Genomic DNA, 19,677 nt, shown 5'->3' with positions numbered 1-19,677 from the left:
CGTGGGGGTTTGCACTCGGGAACAATGGACGGGCACTGACGGGGTAGGAGGGGTAGTCAAAAGAAGTGCAATCACAGACCAGAGAAGCATAGCGAGTCATGGAGGCATGGCAAGTCATCCTCCCATTCCGGTGGGCAGGCTGGGCAGCCGTACATCGGAAAGGGGAAAGTCACTGATGTTGGCAGCACTGTTATCTGCGTTGTGCGCTTGCTGGCAGAAGCGCTACGTTTCACCTTGGACAAATGTACTTGCCTGATACAAACCTTTCCTTGTAGCCCTCGTGAATTGTCGTGCTGCATCCAGAGAGAGGGGATCTGTGTACATATCAGTGTCGTGATATTCTTTCATGCGCCGTTTCCCAGGCAGCCCTGCAACCTCGCGGTTTCCGCGCACACTTTATGTGAGGGTACGACGAGACGTGTCAGGAAATTTCCCATCACCTGGACTTGAACAATAAAAGAGGATCTCATCGAGTCGTGACCCCTCCCATGGACACCGAGAACTCACTGCCGCCCTACCAGCATACCTGGCATCCTCTTCTCAGAGTATGAGAGCTTTGGTAGCTACCTCCTACAGCCACGACGTCTACCACTCTCAAATACTCGTCAACAGCTTCGGCCAGGACCTTCCAAGCCTAATATCCCGCCAATGGAAGTCCATAGAAACAATGCCCACAGCCACCATCATCATTGGCCGTAGCTACCGAGAAAAAGGTGGGGATCATGATGAAGTCGAGACTCCAAGAACACCCCGCCATCGACACCAGGGTTCTGAAAAAGGTGGCTATGTCAAGGACAGGGACAGGGACACGGTGAACTTGAAGTCATAAGAACAAATTCATATAAGAAGATTGCAAGAGACTGAGCGCCAATTTCCGCTCCTAGCTGACAAGATTTCTCTTTGAGAAGACTAGTCCACACTCACCCCGGACCGATGAACTCCATCCACATCTGTTGAGTTCAAGGCCTTGATTCCTGGTAGTATTCCCTTCTCCGCTGTTTATCCTGTCCTACTAATAGGCCACAGATATATGAAGCTATCCTGCATCTCATCGCTCGGGTTATCGAATTCCGTATCGAAACCATCCGCATCTAAAAGCGGTAGGAAGGTTTAAGAGGATCTGTATATATCCTGATATAAATGTCTTGGTTCTTCTGGTGAGACATGAACCCCTCCACTATCTAAAGAGGCACAAGCGCCAAGTACATGTAAGGATGCTTTGAGCCCAACGAAGACATTTTATTTAATCTAAGCTCAAGAAACGGTTAGAATAAGGTCCCTCGAACTCTGCGAGTACTGTAGCTAGGTTGGTAGCGGCTGAGACAAGCAGATATAAATAGTAGAAGTGGATTACTTCTCGAAAGGTAGATTAAAAGTTCCCGACCCATTTCGGAAAATTGGTATGCTCGAGGACAATAGCGCACCCGATCCTTTCTTTAAGAAGCCGTTAATCTCGCCCCACTAAAATCCACAAATAAGTGCTGTATATAGTGCACACAATTTTACTCGCCCGCTTTTATTTAAGTCTTAGAATATTCGAGGAGCAAGCCAGAGCTATTAGCTCCGACTGACCAATATGAAGTATTTAGCCTACGTAGCTTTAAACTTATTGAGACCGATGTGGATACTACAATTCAATATTTAAGGATCTTCTCCTATGGCTCGCCCCATCGATATTTATACAAATAAGAGTATCATGGGAGAAAGAGGGCCAGATTAAGCAATTAAGAACAGTGACATGACCAAAAAGCGGAATATTTCGGCCACCGATAACGGCGCCGTATCCTCCTCCATCTTATCTCTAACTATCGAAGCTATCTGTAGCCACAATATAAATAGAGCCTCTTCTCTCTAATATTCCTTCTTTATACTCCACGCTCCAATTTTCTTCATTTGGTCCCTGCCCCTCCATCTCCCTTTGCCTTGTTCGCCTGTTTCCCCTGTTCCCTTCGCCCACTCGCTCCCTCATACAACCCGTCGGCCATCGCCGTGAGTGCTCTGACGCACATTTCGCCCGGGCTGGATGCTTCGTCTTCCCCTACTGGATGCGGCGATTTGGGGTTTTGTTTGCATTTGCTAATTGCAACTTTCCACTCAACTCCATCCTTGACTTTAACTTACTCTTCGCAGCGCCAAAGGACATCTCCCGAAGATGATTACAGGAATCAACACCAGGGCATAAAGTGCAAGCGCGAGCAAATCAATCCGGACCTCCTTAGTGGTGATACCGCCTCACTGCCATCGCCCGAGAATGACATCCAAAAAAACAAACTCAGCACGTTGAAGAGGGAGCTTGCAGTAAGGAAGGAAGAGCGACGGACGGCGCTGAGGAGGATTGCGGAGCAAAAAGACTACATCTTTACCCTCTCCAACCGTTTGCTAGCCGCGGAAAACGAGTGCCAAGAGATCGAGCATAGCATCAGTAAAGCCGCTGAGTATCAGCAAAACGCCAACATACAGGAAAATCTCCGATATGAGTGCTCGGTTCTAGCGCTACAGGACCTTATTGCTCTTCGAACAAACGACTCCCGCATTGCGTACCAGGAAGTATTACGGCCCATGGGTGGTAAATGTCCAGTTCCTTCTCGCACTCGAGAAATTGCAAGGTAAGAACAATCTGCCGCAGATATAATGGAGCCATTATGACGCTCCAAAAGCTATTATGAAGCTGGATCTGGTTCTGCAGAGTTCTGTTTCCAGTGCAGCAAGTGGGTTAGCCGGCAAAAAGAATTGGGAGAACCACTTGTTACGCCCCAAGCATAATAACCCCGTGAAGGAACCACTGGGTGGTTCCCGAGGTACTGGGACACCTCAGCCAATCATTGGGCCAGGGATGGGAAGACCCACAAAGTCCCCATGTGACCAATCAGGAGGTGCTCAGTCTGATCAGTGGCCAAGACCACTGAGCACACTGAGCACATCGATCATGAAAGATTGCTCAGTCTGCTCAGCCGCCAAGACCACTGAGCACACTGAGTAAGGTACAAAGATACTTCAGAAACATATGTAGATAGCTGCACATAAATAGGAGGGAGCGCCCAGCGCTCTCCGTGTCGAGGAATCTGATTCCTCACGCAAGCAATCAAGTTCATTTGTCTACAATCTACTCTCAAGTAGTTCTTTGTAGAACGACCTGTTGTTGACAGTGAACCCCTTGTCTGAGACGCTTGTCACAACCTTCGATTATCCTGTCATATTCACCTCTGGCGTACTGCCTTGCAGTCTGTATCCATTCCCGGTGCAGGTTGTAACACCACTGTCAAGATCACATCAGCCATGGTCCTGTACCTTTCTTGTGCGACCTAGTGACGTTCTGTCATGCCACTGTGTATGCCGGATATTGTCCCTGTTGTCTCGGGAACAAAGGCCTACCAGCGGACAAGCGAATGAAGCAATTTCTGGATCGACACAACTGGCAGCGACATATTCAAGGCTTCGGCATCGAGAATCTCATTCCATGCCCGCATTTCTTGTGCAATACCAAAGTTCAATCGGAGTCAGAATTCTGGCATCACATATGCGACGCCAATAGAAGTGGCAAATCTCGCACCGGAATCGTGCTAGGCGAGAGCCAGGTTGATGGGATTGGAGCTTCTGAAAGCGGCCACGCCCCAGTTAGTAGAAGATCAGCCATGCGAACAACCAGACAGGAAACGGACCGCTAAACGTCGTTCTTCCCGACTAATTAGCCATAAGTTTATTGATACTTCAGAAACTAACTTCAGCCAATTCAACGTAACCGAGACGCTAACCCTACACTCTCCACATTATAATACCTAACATAGTAGCGTCTCGGATAATAACGATCCTAATTTAAATACCCCGCTCTCGTCCCCATTTAATGATATATTTATAGATCTCAATCGCTAGTCTTTACCTAATTTCGATAGTTCACGTTTACCTATCAATCACAACGACTTATTTATCCTAAATATATAGATAGAAACAAACTTAATGTTCATTAATAACTCTACTATACGTATTTTTACATATATATCTACCGCAGAATCCACAATAGAATAATGGTTTCATAAAGGCTATAAGGTTATCGATATTACATTATAACAGTCTCGAAAACTACCAGCTAGCGATCTAACGTAAAAGAAAAAAAAGTGAACGATTATTGATAATAACGTTTATAATATAAAGAAGTTAATTATAAAAGGTAAAATCTGGAAAAAGGTGTAGTATCAAGTAAAGTAGGTAAAATACTCGGAAAGTATTAATAGTTAGGTAAAAAACAACAATATTAATTTCGGAGCTATTATTAATTTAAATCCGAACCTGTCCAGAAACTATTCGAGTTTAAGAAGCTAATCGCACGACGAAAGACTAAGGGGTACATCGAGTATAAGTCCAAGTAGCAAAGGCAACTGGCTACTGAAAACATCTGGGTAGAAAAGGGCGACCTTAGCTGGAAGTTTGTCGACGCTTTCGATACTGAGTTAGCCGAAGCCTAGAACTAAGCTTCAGGATAGACGTCTTGTCTGTTATATAAGAAATTAGACTGCGGTTAACACTTTAGACGATGAGTTAATCTGCAAATCTGTTTGTCAGGCTGTCAACACCCTTAACTGCGGCAGAACAGACCGGCCCTTTATTCGTCCTTAGTTGTATATATTCCTTCGAAGACTATGTATAAGTTATATAGAGCGTAGGCGTTCCAGACGTTCGTGGATTCAGGGCCACACCCGGGCCAGTGAAAGCATGATGAGGGGTACGGGTGACGTATCGGCGTATACATCTCCCCGCGATCAAATCAGCGGTTTACCCTCTGCAAGAGAAACCTGGGAATTGAATGGCTACCCAGACATCAAGTGGCGAACCCAAAAACGGCGCCTTACTCACCTTACTCAGGGCCCTTACTCACCCTAATCAGTGCTTTACTGACCCTGCTTAGGCCTTGCTCAGGCTCTTACTCCCACTGCTCAGGATATCTCCACTTCTGCTCAGGTTAAAGCGGCGACTGCTCAGGTCCCAGAACGGAAATGAAAATCGTCCATATCCAGATTCCGATATTGTTCAGGCCGTAACACAGAATAGCACATAATGAAGACTATTGGCGACAAAACATGATATATTTGGTGATCGCCTCAACCCCTAACCCAAAACCACATAGCTCGAGTCTCTGATGGACTAGAGAGTAGGGGTGAGCAGCTATACAATACTGACCTACCTCGGAAAATAAAACATGAACATGATCAATAATATACAGTTCGGCTCACGGTATGAACCCGATTTGCCAAAACAACCGTGGCAGGAAAGACATGTCATAACAGAACCAATAGCAAGTCAAATTCGCGTCAAAAGACAGAGAACGCTCATGTCAGGAGCGCCCCATTCTTCGCTTAACGTGATGCCCATAGCTATTGTAGCTGACCCGCTTGAAGCCCACAGTACCAAAACGCCAACTCCGATCCGGCCCGAATGCAGCCCTGCCTTGCAATGGCTTGAAGCCATCCCTACCCATGAGTGAAACGTATATTGAAAAAACACAACCGTGATCCCTCGGAGAGCAAGTCTGCCGAGTGCTCAACTCGTTCGGGTGCAGTACCCCCGCTGACAAAGAAAATCAACAGCCTTAAGCCACAACAGGTTGAGCGCCGTCCCGGCGCGCCTTGCGTACAGGGAGCTCTATTTCGCCATCCGAGTCCGAATCTGCAGCCGCAGCCGCAGCCTCCAGCATTCGGTCAATGTCGGTATCAGCCAAAACGGGCCGTGGCGGTTTGGATGACAACGTGAGACCTGCAGAGACAGGTAGGTGCTTCAGCCGAGAAGGCGCGCCGTCACCGGGTCCTCCGTTGATTCGCCTTCTGGCATTCCCCCTGGGCGTCCCTTGTGGCTCGTCAACTTCCGTCTCGGTGATGGGCTTCTCGAATTCTACACGTTTTTGGACCTGGGATTGCGACCGAGCGTGATGGTGGTGCATCGGCCTTGAGCTTGGTAATGTTCTCCTGCCCGAAGGCAGTGCTGTGCGTGATGGTCCCGAGTGACCAATTGGGAGCGGTTGCGATGATGAGGGGAACGCATGTTTGAGATTGGCCGAGTTTCCAGGACTGCTCATGAACAGCAGGGATTCTATGGCATCCTTTTCAGCGTTGTTCTGGTGCGGCGAGAACCCCATGGCATCGACTAGCGATGGTCGATGCTGTGCGGCGTTGGCGTAACCCGGTAACTGGCCGGGGCTCAGAAGATCCGGATATGATGAGCCGTGGTATGAGACTGAGAGGAGGGATGGTGTAAGTCTCGGGTTGGAGTGTCTCCGCGGGTGGACGGAATGCAGGGATGGTTGGATGGACACGGGAGGGGCCAGACCTGGGGCAGTATTTTTGACGGGGGATATCGAGCTTCCACGAGAAGGCATCAATGGGGGCTCTCGCCCGTAGGGATCTCCATGTCGTCCTGGTAGTTGCTGTGCAAAGGCCGTGGCAGGGGTTGTGTTGTTGCTAGCACGCTGTGACCCACCAGACAGTTGTGGGCTTGCTGACGACCCGTTTCTGAGGTGTATTGTTGAGTTACTTGAGGTGGGGGACGCAGCCTTGGAGGCAAGATCTTCAACCTCGTCGATGGAGTGTGTTTGCCAGCCACGGTTCACCTTAACCATGGCATAGGACAAGCGCGCCTTGAGTTCGGCGGATACCTGTATGGCGGGTTAGCATGCCTGTTGCGATAGGGGAGACTTGTGCCGGATTCAATGCACCTCTCCAACACGGCTTCCCGTCGTGGAAGCGATACTGACGGCACTGGGGTTTCGAGAGTGGCCACCCATATGTGTCTGGCCTGGCGAGATGAGGACCTGACCGTCGCGTAATGCCTCCTTGACGGCACCATCGGCCATCCTCTTCCGCGACGAGGCACCGTTGACGTATGGGTCCATCGCGGTCTCGGGTATTCTCTCTTGGGCGGCGGCGATCTGAGACAATTGGAGGAGTTGTGACGATCCTTGACTTGACTGGTGGGCGCTGGCGGTGCCAGGGCTCGCTCCCCTGCCGTTCACAGGTGGGGTAAAGACGCGGTCGGTGATGTTTGTGGAACTGCTCTCTTGCGAGTCGCTGCGCTGGAGGGTAGGCTGGCGATAGTCGTCGACGGCGAGCGGGTGGGTCGGGGAGGTTGAGCGAGGGTAAAATGGTGCTGCCTGGTGCTGCTGCTGGGATGTGTGGGCAGCAGGGCCGACGGCCATGGTTGCTGGTCGGTCGCGTGCGATTGGGGTCTGGTTCGGTGTCGCGTCTGGGGCGTCTTGCGGGTGGCCTGCAGCGGTCGGTGGTATTAGGGGGAGGGTGTCATGGTGAGGCTGCATTTTGCGGTTGAGGTTGTCGACACCTCGGTTGGGTGCCGAAAGCGGGAATGTCTTGGAATCTTTGTCTCCGACACGTCCTCCGTCGACCCGAGGCGGATTCGACGCCGAGTCCTCTTCCATGTCGCAAAGAGTTCTGGCGGTTTGGCGGCGGCGGCAGTAGGGTCCCAGCAGGAAGAAGCAAATTCACACAGGCTGGGCAACGGCGGAGAGGGCAGGGAACGGCAGTGGACAGCCAGTGAGGTGAGGAGGGGGGTGTGGGTGGACAGAAGGATAGGTTGGATTGCGAGATTTGTCCCAGTGGTTTAGTGGTTACGCGGTTCGCGCGACGCCCACCGCGGCCCAGAGTTCGTTAGCGGGAGGGCCCGCGCACAGACTCACATGGCATTGGACCACCCACCCACCTCAAGCTCCACAGAGAGCGAGCCCTCCACTTTATGCTGTTCCCCCACAGGAGCAAAGTCACTAAAAATGAGGTTGCCCTCGACCATTCGGGATGATGTTGAAGGACATGAAATCTAGTTAGGGGTGGTCTGTCTGATTCATTCAAATTCAGTTCGTCTACGGAGTACTCTTCTGCTCACGCTGCAATCATTGCCCTGTCAGGGCAGTGGCAGCTCCAGTGACATGAAATGTGGGGCTAGTTTGTGCGGTGCAAAACGTCAAAAATGGCGCGGGCCCAAGGAAAAAACACTGACCAACCGCTTGAGCCAGAAAAAAAGCGAGCGTGGACGCGAAGTCACGTGGTCAGGGAATTGGCAGCCCACGACTGTTCGATTATTATCCAAGGTAATCAAGACTTGTCCAGACCTCGCGCCTCCCACGAATCGATCCCCAGCTCCTTGTCCAGTTTTCCCAGCCATTCCGACGCTGACTCTGTCACCACACAGGCCCGCTCAAAGTTGGCCCCCTCCTTATCGAAAGACCCGGCTATCTTGTACTCTGGAATCCGGACATTGTTCTTGACCCATTCATAGCCAACATCCTCCTTTATGCTGCCATCTGCTTGCGTCTGCGACACAACAGTCTTTTGGCGCGTAAAGTCCTTGAGCGGCACTGGGTCATAACCCACACCTTCGGCACTGAGCCGGTCCATCCTGTACCTTACTGTTGGGTGAATCTCTTCATTGGTCCTCCCTTTCTGACTTTCTTTATATTCGCCTGGAGTACGGTACTTGGAACCCGTCGCCTTCTTGATCCAGCCGCCCTCGAACGTGTCGACGATTGGGCCGGTCGCCCACCCCATGAGCGCCTCAGCTGCAAGATTTCGAGCCCAGGTCAAGCCGCTGTCAATGCCATTCTTGGCATTATCTCTCGCCTTGAGAGCGTTGATCTTCTTTATCAGCCAGTGGTCCTGCTTCTTGCTCGTGATGAGGTCGTCGATAATTGGCTGTATGACCATGAATCGGTCTGTCAACATTTCAAAGGCGTTGTTGTCAAAATGGAGGTGTGGCGTTAGCTGCTCAACCATCCACATCAACGTAATCATGGCAATCTCTGGAAGCCGGTCAGCATCGTTCCAAATGGTTGCGTGCGGGAAGTGACAAGCCTACGCTCAAAGTCTCCCCTTCTCTGTTCCAGCGCCTCCTTGCTCCCACCTCCCATGTTCACATGAACACCGGGGAACCAAACTTGCAAAAGCTTAGGCTCGGCGTCCCGCTTGCCCAACTCCTCAAACATTTCAGCAGCGACAAGGTTCTCCCAAGCTTCGGTCAGCTGGTCCTCGGTTGCCCCGTCTGTGTCTCGGAGCTCTTCCCATGCCTGTCTCAGATCCGCCACGTTGCTTCCCGCAGCAGGGCGAACAGGAGGGGCTGGAAGATGCCAAACAGCAGCGTCGAATGGCTTTCTGTGCTCGTCCAGCGCAAGAGCCTGATAGGCGTGCTTGATGTAGGGGCTCAGCGTCACGTTATGGAAGCCAAACTTCTCTACCGTAACTGCCCAGCTCAACAGCCACGCGAGGCCACCCATGATGTAACCTTCAAATTCAGGGATGCCGAGACAACCCACCGTGTCGAAAACAGCGACAGCTTCGACCCATCTCGTCGCCTCCGGAGGAGCTCCATGCGGTTTCTTCTCCCAGGCCGAAGGTGCCTGCTTCCACCCCTTGGGGCTTCCCTTCTGGTTCGGGTCAAACAGCCGCTTTCCCTCCACCCATTCACGCCAGGCCTTGCTCTGGCGAAAGAGAATGTTGTCGCTGTGGGCCTGGTAGACATTGTACAGCTCGGCAAAGTCTTGCATATCTCTGGGCTGGATCACGCCAATATCAGTGACCAGTCCAGCAACGGCCCGAGCCGTGTAAGCACCGCGCGAGAATCCCAGACAAAAGATTTGGTCGCCCAGAGTGTAGTTGTTGACGATGAAGTTGTACGCTTCGATGACGTTGCCGACAAAGCCTGAACCCGTGTTGCCCTGTCGAGCAGACTCCAGAACACCTACGGCAGTTCCGATGCCGGCGTCGTAGTAGACGACCTGCTGCCACTCCTTTGCTGGGTCGTCCCCATCTCTGCCCACCTTGCTCAGATACCGCGCGATTCGTGTGATGTTGGAAGGAATGTTGACTGTGTTGGTGACTGATGATTGCCAGGTGCCATCGCAGCAGATGATGATTCTCTTGGCGGCAGGCTTGAGGGTGGCATCTTTAAACCCGCTCTGCCGGAAGTCACTGCCAGAGGGGAAGAAGGGCATAAAACCACCCATTGTGGCAATTTTGCGAGCGCTGATTGTGAAGCACTGGATAGGTAAAGAAGATGATAGGCAAACTGGAAGCCAGCTAATCAATGCACAACAACTCTCTAAGGGGCTCCAACTATTTATCTCTTACGATATTGCACAAGAATTCTGTCAGCTTGCCTCCACAAGCGCTGGATTTCCAGATAGGGATGGGCGCATGGTTCTATCTAGAAGCTAGCCTTCTTGATGCAGTGTTTTGTGGCAACGCACCAATGCCAGAGCGAGGTGAGACCGGTTTAGTGGGTCGATATTACTTTCAGCTCCAGCTCAGCACCTGTCTTATCGATCTAGATCATTATGGCCCCAGCTGAATGCAAACCCAGGTGGCACAAATTGCAGTACTTCGGGTGTTTTGGTCCGGAAGAAAAAGAACATAGGTATTTTCCATTGCTTTTTGTTCCGACACCAGAGGCAATACCATTGAGGCCCCCGTTGGGTTCTACGGCCTGGAAGATGATCAAAGCCAAGCATGTGAAGGCATTGGACGAATTGGAAAGGGTTAATGTGGTGAGTGGAATGGGAAGGGAGATCCCTTGACATTGTACCTAGGTAAGTATATGATGTTTTTCTCTCTCAGTCACTGTCTCCGATCAAGTCAATCACCTCCACGATTCTTCTCTTCTCGCCCGCCACAGACACAGCAACCCGACTACGTTCGGTGGCCTGGAAGCGGCTGCTGGAGGGGGTACTTCTACGACATCGCTGTCCTCAGACTCATCGCTCTTCTCTTGTGTCTCGCTGCCTTCTTCTTCAGTGTCCTCATCCTCCTGCCAGTCCGGCAAGAGCTCATTTACGCAGCCCGCTGGCAAATCACAAGAGCCTATCATCGAGCAACAGTGAGTGTTCACCCAGGTAGATATAGTAAAGAAGCCGACAGAGAGAAAGGCACTCACGGTAGACCTGTACCAATGCGTCACTTCGAGTCCATCATTGCCCATGTAGCCAGTGTAATCCGTTTCCTCCCGCGTGGCCTTGGAAAAGGGTTTCTGTAGAGCCTTATCTGGATCAAAAGGCAGATCCTCGCCCCACACCTCACCGTCGAGATCCAAAACTGACAATATTCTACGTTCTGACCGTTCAATATCCCTGAACTCGTGCCACTCCGGGGGTGGCCGTGGTGCACGGTAACCGTACCGACTTTTGGAGCCCACCTCGGCATCGTAGTCAAAACTGCAGTCTCCATGCTCTTCCTTCTCTAGTAGAGCGGAAAAGAGAAGATATCAGCCCTTCAGTGCTTCGAGCTGAACAGAGGCTACCGTATAGCCGTGGTCCAGCTCGTAGAGCAGATAAGACCATCAGGGGGCAGACTTGGGCCAGACTTCAAGGACCTGATGAAGGGCCACCTCGTGGCGCTCCAAATTGGGTGCAGAGGGTAGAGAGAGAACACCTATTGGTGATAGGCTGGGTGCAGAGATCGAACGTGAGGACCCAGCGCGTACCCTTCTCAACGGGCCTGATCTCGTGTCTCATATCGGAGTATCACGTGGCCCACGAAATGGAATCCGTTGAAGAGGCGTAGACCATTTTACGCCCTGCATGTCGTAGAATCACATCTCCACCTTGATGGTAAGAAGGAAGGGACAGGACCAATGTTCCAAACATGCCACGTTCCTTCTCCGAGCTCGAATTGTTCTGCGTCCAGTTGGATGGTGTAGCGGACATCTTTGTCGACAAGGGTGGTGCTCCCCTTCCCTTAGAGGGCGGCTTGACCGCAGGATAAAAGCTTCTTGAAGTCTTCCCTCTTGAGCGGTTGCTGGATAACGCCCTCGATTTTTGGCTTTGTTGAGTGCCTTTAGATCGGGCTTGTATAGCGTGCATCTTGAGGCCATGACCAAAGGGAACAGAGCCGAGGGATAGCGAGAGATGTTGTCGGAGAGAAAGTGAGACGCGATGAAAAAAAAAAAACAAGAGAAAAAAGAAAGAAAAAAGGAGAACCGCGACGCGCCCAATCCCGACGTTTTAGCCGGGAACTTCACAGTGCAAACGGATTCACGGATTTCTATATCGGAAAGCTCTGAAGTTGTATGGGTGTTGGGGGTCCATGGAAAAGCCAGGCGATTGGAGGAACAACCGCCTACCTAGGGAGGGCCTCACAAAGCATCTGTTAAGTTTTTATTTTATTTTTATTTTTAACTTTTGGGAGTGTTTGGCAAGACACGTCCTCGGTGATATTGTTTCGAAGTTCAAAGGTCTCAAAAAATCACAGGTCTGTTTTGTTCCACAACGTAGAAATCAAGGTGGATCACGGCAGAATGCGTTTTCAACACCACCTTGGCATTCAGGGGCACCCACCCCACTCTAGAACCTCGACCAAAAGCACAAACCTGTTGTTACGCAAGTTTGATCTTCAGCAGGCTCCCGAGTTGCAAGAGATGCATAGCTTGGCACAGCAGACTTTGATTTGCCGTTGTGGTTGCCTGCAGTGGACATTTGTTCAAGTGCTTATGTTGTGGAGAAAGAATGTTTAGCTTGTCAGCTTACTCTGGGATCTGACTCGGCTCCAGATCTCCGCATGTCGCTCGTGAGTCGTGGCAAATACTCTAGAAGTATAAGCTCTTTAGGTACATTTATCCCCACCATATGCACCACTCGGTTAGGCTTCTCTGCAGCGGCATTGTCAGCGACATGCTTGCAGTTTAGAATTCCTTGCCGGCTCCCGACAAACAGGTGCAAACACATGGTTAGGTGAGGCAGAATGGCGGGGATTGGTGTTATGACACCGGACCAATTCAATCTAAAGTCCCATAGACTCAAGGCAGATGGTAAGGTAGACAACCCAGATTCTCCACGGAGGGCCTCGCTTCGTCTGAGACCTTGATGATGATGACAATAGCACTACTGTCTCGACGAGTACCTAGCATATCCACCTTTGGCTCTTGTACAATTTTGACCGAGGCCGAATCAAGACTGCAAGAAGATGAGGTCAATGCCGATGAAAGTATATAAGGGCAATCCTGTCCTCCTCAACTAGAGTTTCCTTCATCACCATCAGTCTCATCATCCATCGCCCACCACCTTCATCTTGCCCCTCAACTTCTTCTGCAAGCTCACCTACCGACTTTCTCACCACAATCCATTCCCACCACCACCAAAATGTCCAAAGTTATTGGCGTCATCTCCGGCCTGCTCGGCATCCTCCAATTTTCCATGGACAACTTCCCCAAAAAGCAGTCCAACTCGTGCGTTGTGCGTGTCTCGACCGGTCTCGCATCCTCAGGTGGTCTTGAAAACCCCGAGGGTGGTGTGTACAAGGTTCACGTCTTCAACCAGAACCAGGAGCGCATTGGGTGGAGCAACGGAAAGTTCATCTCCAACGGTGGCTTTGTCGACATCAAGGTCGACCAGGGCTCAAACCGCCAGCAAGCTGCCTTTGCCACCATTGAGGCCACGGCCGATGGTATCTGCATCCCTTATATGTCTGCCACCTGGGTTGACGAGCAAAAGTATGGCTGGGTGGGCGACATCGGTTCGTACTGCGGGCAAAAGTGGTATTACAGCAACTACTGGGTACGTCCTCCTGTCTTTCTCCATCTCTCAGCGACTAATCATTTTCTGACAATGCTTTCGACTGAACAGGTTGCTAATACCCAACCTCGCTGCACTTGGGTTGACCGGGACCACTCTCATGGCGTCAAAGCCGGCATGATCATGGTCCACTGGCCCAGCTTCCACACCAACGATAACTGGGTATCGGGCGACCCCAACCCCCGCTCCAAGTGCGGCTACCCCGGTTTCCGTGCCTACAAGAACTGGGGCGATGCTGAGGTCACCGAGTGGTGGAAGCGTGACGACACCAACACCACCACCCCCGCTGAGATTACCAATGACGATGGAGTCTTCGACCCTAACAACTTTGACGGCAGCAAGTGGGTTGAGACCGACTACACCTCGGGCGACTCCAGCTCCGTTGTCATTGCCGGTCGCCAGATCATCAAGAAGCGCACCGTCCGCAAACTCGACCCTCGTCTCGTCATCTCCAACTCGCCCTTCCACAAGGCCTCGGAGCTTTGCGAGAGTGAGACGTCTTTCGGCCCCGACTTTGTGTCTCTTGTTGAGGGCATGTACTGCAACATGGAGACTTCTGAGCTGCTGCCTCTTTGCACCGAGGGGCTTCAGAGGGGATGCTTCCATCTCGAGCAGAAGACCCATGTCAAGCGGGATGGTGTTGTCAGCGAGGGACAGAAGGAATATGAGCACATCCTTGACTGGACGACTTCCAACTGAGAGAATTGTGAAGGCAAGGTATTTCGGTGGTCGTTATTGGGGTGACAAGAATCAATTCGGAAGGGGGAAGAAGTCGTGCAATGCAGTGCTTTTTTTTGATGGGTTGAAAATATAGCTGCAGACTTAAGAATGCAAATAGAAGAGTTTGAGTTGTAAGGGATGGTTCATTTTATTTCTGATGGTTCGTGCGCACTGTCCCTTGTTGATCTTGCTGTTGTGAGCTTTCCAATCCCTGCTGCGACCAGACCTCGATCACGACTCGAGCGAACTGGGCTTCCATCTTTCAAAAACAACACACTCGCAACCATGTCTGGACCAGAAAGAAAAACACCGTTCGTGAGGGGGGATACAACCGTCATCGCCCCATAAACCTGCCCTTTGTCCAGATTTTACTTACGGCGCCGAGTACATAACATGGCCGAACAACAGCGATAGCTACCACGACATCTTTAGAAATGACGGCGTCGCATTTCTCAACGAAACTGCCTTGGAGAAGCTACTTTTCACTCGCTGTCCGAGTTCCATTAGGAGCACTTGACCAAAGATCACCAAAAATTGCTATCGACTCAACTGGAGTTTTACGGAATTAAATTCAAGAAAGGTGATCTTCTTGCCAATCTCAGAAAGACCTCGGAAGACGCAGTAAAGGCCGGTAAAGTGAGTAGTCGCCTCTCTCATCCGAGTTCGGTAACGGGCAACTAGTAAAAACTCGCAGTGCAAAGATCTGGACCCGACCATGTCCTGTGTGCGAGACCGACTGCGTGCCGACTATGACGCCGCGTTTGAGCTTCTGTATGATGGACTGTTCGCCAAACTCAATGGTAACATGGTCATGGAAGCGAATTACCACCCGCGACGATTGTAAAGAAATACTTCTTGGACAGCCATGGAAAGCGCCAGATCCTACCAAGACCAAGGAAGCGCTTGTATTCCGACTATGATACACTGACATCAAAAGCGAGCTCACCTAGGCTATCAGGACAATTCCAGGGCTTATACTGCATCCGACCAAACATGTCGCCTTTTTGGGCTGGGAGGGCACCATCGATGACGGCAGCATCATTCCCCGGATTGAAAACAAGAAGCCCGTCAGTCCACTCGTGCTCGACCGATGGGACCTCGAGAAAAGGTTTCCTGAAAGCATGGTGTCGAAGTATCCAGGGCTGATAACGAAGAAATTTGATAAGCGGGTTGTTGTCATTGGTCGCGACAATGACCGTGACCAGATCGACTTTGAGATTAAGCTACTCAAAGAGGCGGCTCAAAGGGAGAAGGAACTTGAGGCGGCCAAGAGGCGACAGGAACAAGCTGAGCAGAAGGCAGCCAAACAAGCGGCGTGGAACCGCCGGATCGCAGGGTATCACCGGCTGCTGTCTGCTTTTCGCCAACATGAACAGGAGGCCTCCCGAGCCATACTGGGTTTGTCAAACCTGCCAGGAAATATGTTGTGAAAGCTACAAGCAAGGAGTTAGCCGACTACGACGCAGCCGCCGAAAGCGGAGAAGAGATGATGATCAGCATTTTTCCAACGCCGTCGAGCACGCATGGAGAGAAGGCATCGTTTCATTTTGGAGGTGATTGAAGGGACAATGCTGCTCGGGATGTCAAGGCGGGATGTCAAGGCGGGAGGAGCAGCCGAAGCACAGCGAGTACAGCGACCCAGGTGACTCCGATGAGGAGAACGATGCCCTGGGCCCCAGCTACTTCCACGGTGGTGGCAGGCGTCTTGACGATGATGGCTCGGCAATCGGTCTGTCAACCTCAAGAAATTGGGGCACCGATCTTTCCAGCAGCAGCAAGGTCAAAATCGAGGACGAGGCCAAAGAAAACAAGCCCGCCAGTCTTTTCGCCAATGGTGGGACAGAAGAGAGAGGTGGGAAACATCTCTGATCCCTGGGCGTTCAAGCTGCCAGGGCTAAGAGGCAGCAGATGATTGCCAACGCGTCGTCCACCATTGAAACTACGCCCTTGGTCAAAATGAAGCCAAACTCTCCCAAGGGGCACGCATTCTTTCCGCGACACATACCCCCGAAGCCTCGGCACCCCAACCGCGTTTACTTCCAATTTGTCTGCAGCGACGTGGGCGGGTATCCAAACGTGGTTGATAAGAACAGCCATATTGGTTACTTCGACTTTGACAGGGACGCGGGTTGGCTGAAAGCAACGGGCGTGTTCCATCTACCCAGATTGGTACGGCAAGGAGCGCAGACAATTTCCATCTAGAAGATCTCCAACGTACCGACTAAAAAGAAATCTTTGGAGTGATATGAGTTTGATGGAAGGCGCTGGGGGCCAGGATGATGTTGTTCTCTTGTTTGTTCAGGAGACATGTTGGCTGGGTTGTGATTATGTACCTCAAAGTCCATGACCAAATTTGTAGATCAAGCCTTGGACCAGGGGCAGGCGCAAGTTTATACTGCTTACTCTATCTAGGTAATTTAATACCTACCTGTGTTCTGTTCTTGTATAAGATGTACAGCTGCTTTGTTTATTGGTGTCAATGGCTCTGCTGGTGCACAGTTTTTGGAGACTCAAAATGACAGCCGGCTATTTGTGGTAACCACTGCGTGCCAAGCCTTTGGTATCTTGAAGCCTACCTGAGGTAGCTTCGCTTCTCTAGTGTCATCTATAAACCCGGCCCATTCCCCTCTTGATGTTCAAAGAGTCCTCATTGTCCTCAACACAACACATACTTCTTACTTTCACCCTTGACAACTCCCCTTCACAGTATCGCGTAGTTGGCAAAGAATCACGGCAAACAAGATGGGATGGAACAAACTGCCAGTTGAAATCGCGGCAATCATCTTTCTCCAACTAGAACCTGCAGACCTGATCTCGATCATGTCGTCCTGCCGCGCCATCTTGATTCTTTACCAGGCATCTGAGGCACAGATCAAACACCGCATCAAAGCCCAGCTGGGCGACACTTACTTGGATCTGGTCCTCTATGAATCCGCACCTATCTGTCTTTCCATGAAGATAAGGGTATGTGACCAGCATAGCTAAGCTGTTCTGTGCGTCAGCATCTATGCTAACAGAACTCGATAGTTCCTGGTCCAAGTTCAAGACTGGGAATGGCAAAATTACCTACCCGGAGTGGATGCTCAGGGTCCGCCAGATTCAGCCCCAGTTCATCTCGATATGTTTCAACCAGGACCTTGCCCGCCCGCTTTTGACCCTGCCTCGGTATGACCGACCTACTCTGGGCACCCTGCATCGTTTTCTGAAGCGAATGAAAACGCTTGACCGGCATGTTTTCTACTACATGAACTGGCTGAGAGACGAGATACATTTCGTAGCTGTTCGGCGGAAAAATTGCGCTACGACCCCCTCCGCCGCTGAGCGAGTCCGGTTGAGAAGGGGTTTCATCTGATATGAAATGATGTGCCAGCTCACTGCTCGATCCCGGTGGAACGTCATGCTGGGAATCTTGGATGGGGCCGAGGAAGAATCGGCCAGCGACAGAGAACGGGCGGTCAGACAGCTTTCCATGAGCGAATCTGGCTTCTTGGAAGCGGTCCCTTACGTTGTTGCCGCAGAGGTGACTTCGATTGCCTGTTTTGTCTTTTCCCGCCATCGAGAGATGCTCATGGACTTTTACCAGGAGTTGTTCAAGTTGCGGAAGGCATACACACCAACTGGAGAGGAAGTAGATGAGGAGATGGAGCCCGATGGCCAACCGCACTCAAACCGTGAGTTCACGTATGATGAGTGGGAGAAGGAGAATTTGCTATACTTGTCGTCAGCCGTGGGCTTGGGACTTGGCTATCTCGAGAGGGTGCAGGATCTGTCAGACATGGCCCGACCATCGTGGTTCCGATTGATTCTCGGCCACTTTCAACCGGCCGAGCACTCTCATGTTCTGAGACTGATGAAAACGTGGGATGAGGTTGTTGGACCGGTTCAAGAACAAGGCGGCACGTTTGAGGCGGAAACGCCGGTGCGGATGCCGCCGCAGCCACAACCTGGCTCGTCAGTCCGAACATCTTACGGTGCTTCGAGTTACCCGGGATTTCATCACATCTTTTCCGGCCAAGCGAGGTCGTCGTATTAAGTCACCAATCTCATGGAACACGGCTGGCCGTTTTGGGATTTGGATAGGACAGTTGCTTTGGAGCCCAGCCTGGAGCTAGAACCAGCGTACTCGGAGAGCAATTGGAGGGTGTTGCACACCGGCAGAAACGACAATCCCCTTCGGAATCACCCATTTTGGCTGCCCGAGCATGGATGGCGGTCAATAATTACGAAAATGCTTTTGCCCAATTTTGATGCCTCGGCTCCATTCGATCAACTGGATTTTGATTCAAGATCGGGTCGGGTCATGGTCGTCGATGGGGAAAGGATGATGAGAGAAAACTTTCTCTGGAAGAAAGGGCTGGCAGGGCTGAAAACAGGCTCCAGTTCTTCAGGGACCTGATGACCAATCTGGACGAGTATTGGGCACTTGGGCCTGCCGGTAGCGCTTCAGATTGAGTTTTCGAGGGTGAACAAATTCTTCTAGATCCTAATCTCTATGGATAGATTCCGGGTCTTTTTGATGAGGTGCCTAATTCTATGTCTTCAAAGGGGTGTATGTCGGTCGGTAGTGATTAACATTACATGTTGGGCTGGTGACCTAGGAAAGTCACTGGCTGCGAAAATGAGGCCAAAATTGGCCAGAAAAAAATAGTAAACAAATTGGTATTACAGTAGTTGGTTGTTGGTTAAAAAGTAAACAGTAAGAAAATCCAGCCCCAAGAGCAAACCGGTGTGGGTCTGGGAAAACCTGGGCCCTTTAGTGCCCCACACCCCCCTACAGATAGTACACCGCCGTCCAAAATAAAGCCATCGCTAATATCCTCCGAAGCTTAATATACGCCTAGATTCTTCCACTTCCTTTGATTCCTTTGCCCAATACCCTAGTAGCCTTTTTCCTATATAAATACACGTTCTCCTACATATCTTAAACCGGTAAAATCTCGTATTTCTAATAGCTATATAAACTTTACGTGCTTCTCCCTTTATAATACCTTTATAAATCTATCCGCCGGTATCTCTAACCTAGAGATATATTAAATACTAAATTTTCTTTCCTTTATTTATTTACCTACCTACTTATACCGTATATCGATACACTAAGTCCTAACGATATTCTAAGGGTTTAGAACTATAATTTCAGCGTTCTTATTATCGGTATATAGTATATATAGCCTTAACTGTAATATACTATAGTCTTTTAATATCTTTAATACTTACTATAATAAATACCTTATAGGCGTTAGGTTAGTAAACTCTACCTCCGTCGTACTTAGGGCGACGAAGGTTTATTTCTTACTTTTTTATAATACTAGCCCACCAACTACGAAAACGATATAGCCGCTAGTAAAATATCTCTAAAGTAAGATATCCGTATATAAAGTATTTACGAATCGTTGACGGCGGCAAGGTAT

The 19,677-nt window shown here is 50.5% G+C and overlaps 5 protein-coding genes across 5 annotated transcripts; 3 read left to right on the top strand and 2 right to left on the bottom strand.

Annotated features, from left to right (window-relative positions):
• Positions 1 to 1,738: 1,738 nt before the first annotated feature.
• Positions 1,739 to 2,610, top strand: PODANS_3_945 (uncharacterized protein; the record flags this gene model as incomplete). The annotated part of the gene is made up of 2 exons (XM_001903323.1): positions 1,739 to 1,780; positions 1,840 to 2,610. The coding sequence occupies 2 exons, from the start codon at positions 1,739 to 1,741 to the stop codon at positions 2,608 to 2,610; spliced, it is 813 nt and encodes a 270-aa protein (XP_001903358.1).
• A 2,971-nt stretch (positions 2,611 to 5,581) lies between these two features.
• Positions 5,582 to 7,417, bottom strand: PODANS_3_940 (uncharacterized protein; the record flags this gene model as incomplete). Its single annotated transcript, XM_001903322.1, has 2 exons — positions 5,582 to 6,640; positions 6,740 to 7,417. 2 exons carry the CDS (start codon positions 7,415 to 7,417, stop codon positions 5,582 to 5,584), a joined length of 1,737 nt encoding a protein of 578 aa, XP_001903357.1.
• A 670-nt stretch (positions 7,418 to 8,087) lies between these two features.
• Positions 8,088 to 9,991, bottom strand: PODANS_3_930 (uncharacterized protein; the record flags this gene model as incomplete). Its single annotated transcript, XM_001903321.1, has 2 exons — positions 8,088 to 8,791; positions 8,848 to 9,991. 2 exons carry the CDS (start codon positions 9,989 to 9,991, stop codon positions 8,088 to 8,090), a joined length of 1,848 nt encoding a protein of 615 aa, XP_001903356.1.
• Positions 9,992 to 13,117: 3,126 nt separating this feature from the next.
• On the top strand, positions 13,118 to 14,248 carry PODANS_3_925 (uncharacterized protein; the record flags this gene model as incomplete). The annotated part of the gene is made up of 1 exon (XM_001903320.1): positions 13,118 to 14,248. The coding sequence occupies one exon, from the start codon at positions 13,118 to 13,120 to the stop codon at positions 14,246 to 14,248; it is 1,131 nt and encodes a 376-aa protein (XP_001903355.1).
• A 3,379-nt stretch (positions 14,249 to 17,627) lies between these two features.
• Positions 17,628 to 18,302, top strand: PODANS_3_923 (uncharacterized protein; the record flags this gene model as incomplete). Its single annotated transcript, XM_001903319.1, has 1 exon — positions 17,628 to 18,302. One exon carries the CDS (start codon positions 17,628 to 17,630, stop codon positions 18,300 to 18,302), a length of 675 nt encoding a protein of 224 aa, XP_001903354.1.
• Between the last annotated feature and the right edge of the window lie 1,375 nt (positions 18,303 to 19,677).

This window comes from Podospora anserina, chromosome 3, assembly GCF_000226545.1.
Source record: "Podospora anserina S mat+ genomic DNA chromosome 3, supercontig 1".
In the NCBI taxonomy this organism is placed as follows: Eukaryota; Fungi; Ascomycota; class Sordariomycetes; order Sordariales; family Podosporaceae; genus Podospora; species Podospora anserina.
The sequence above is the reverse complement of the archived record's forward strand: the minus strand, read 5'-3'. Positions and strand labels throughout refer to the sequence as shown.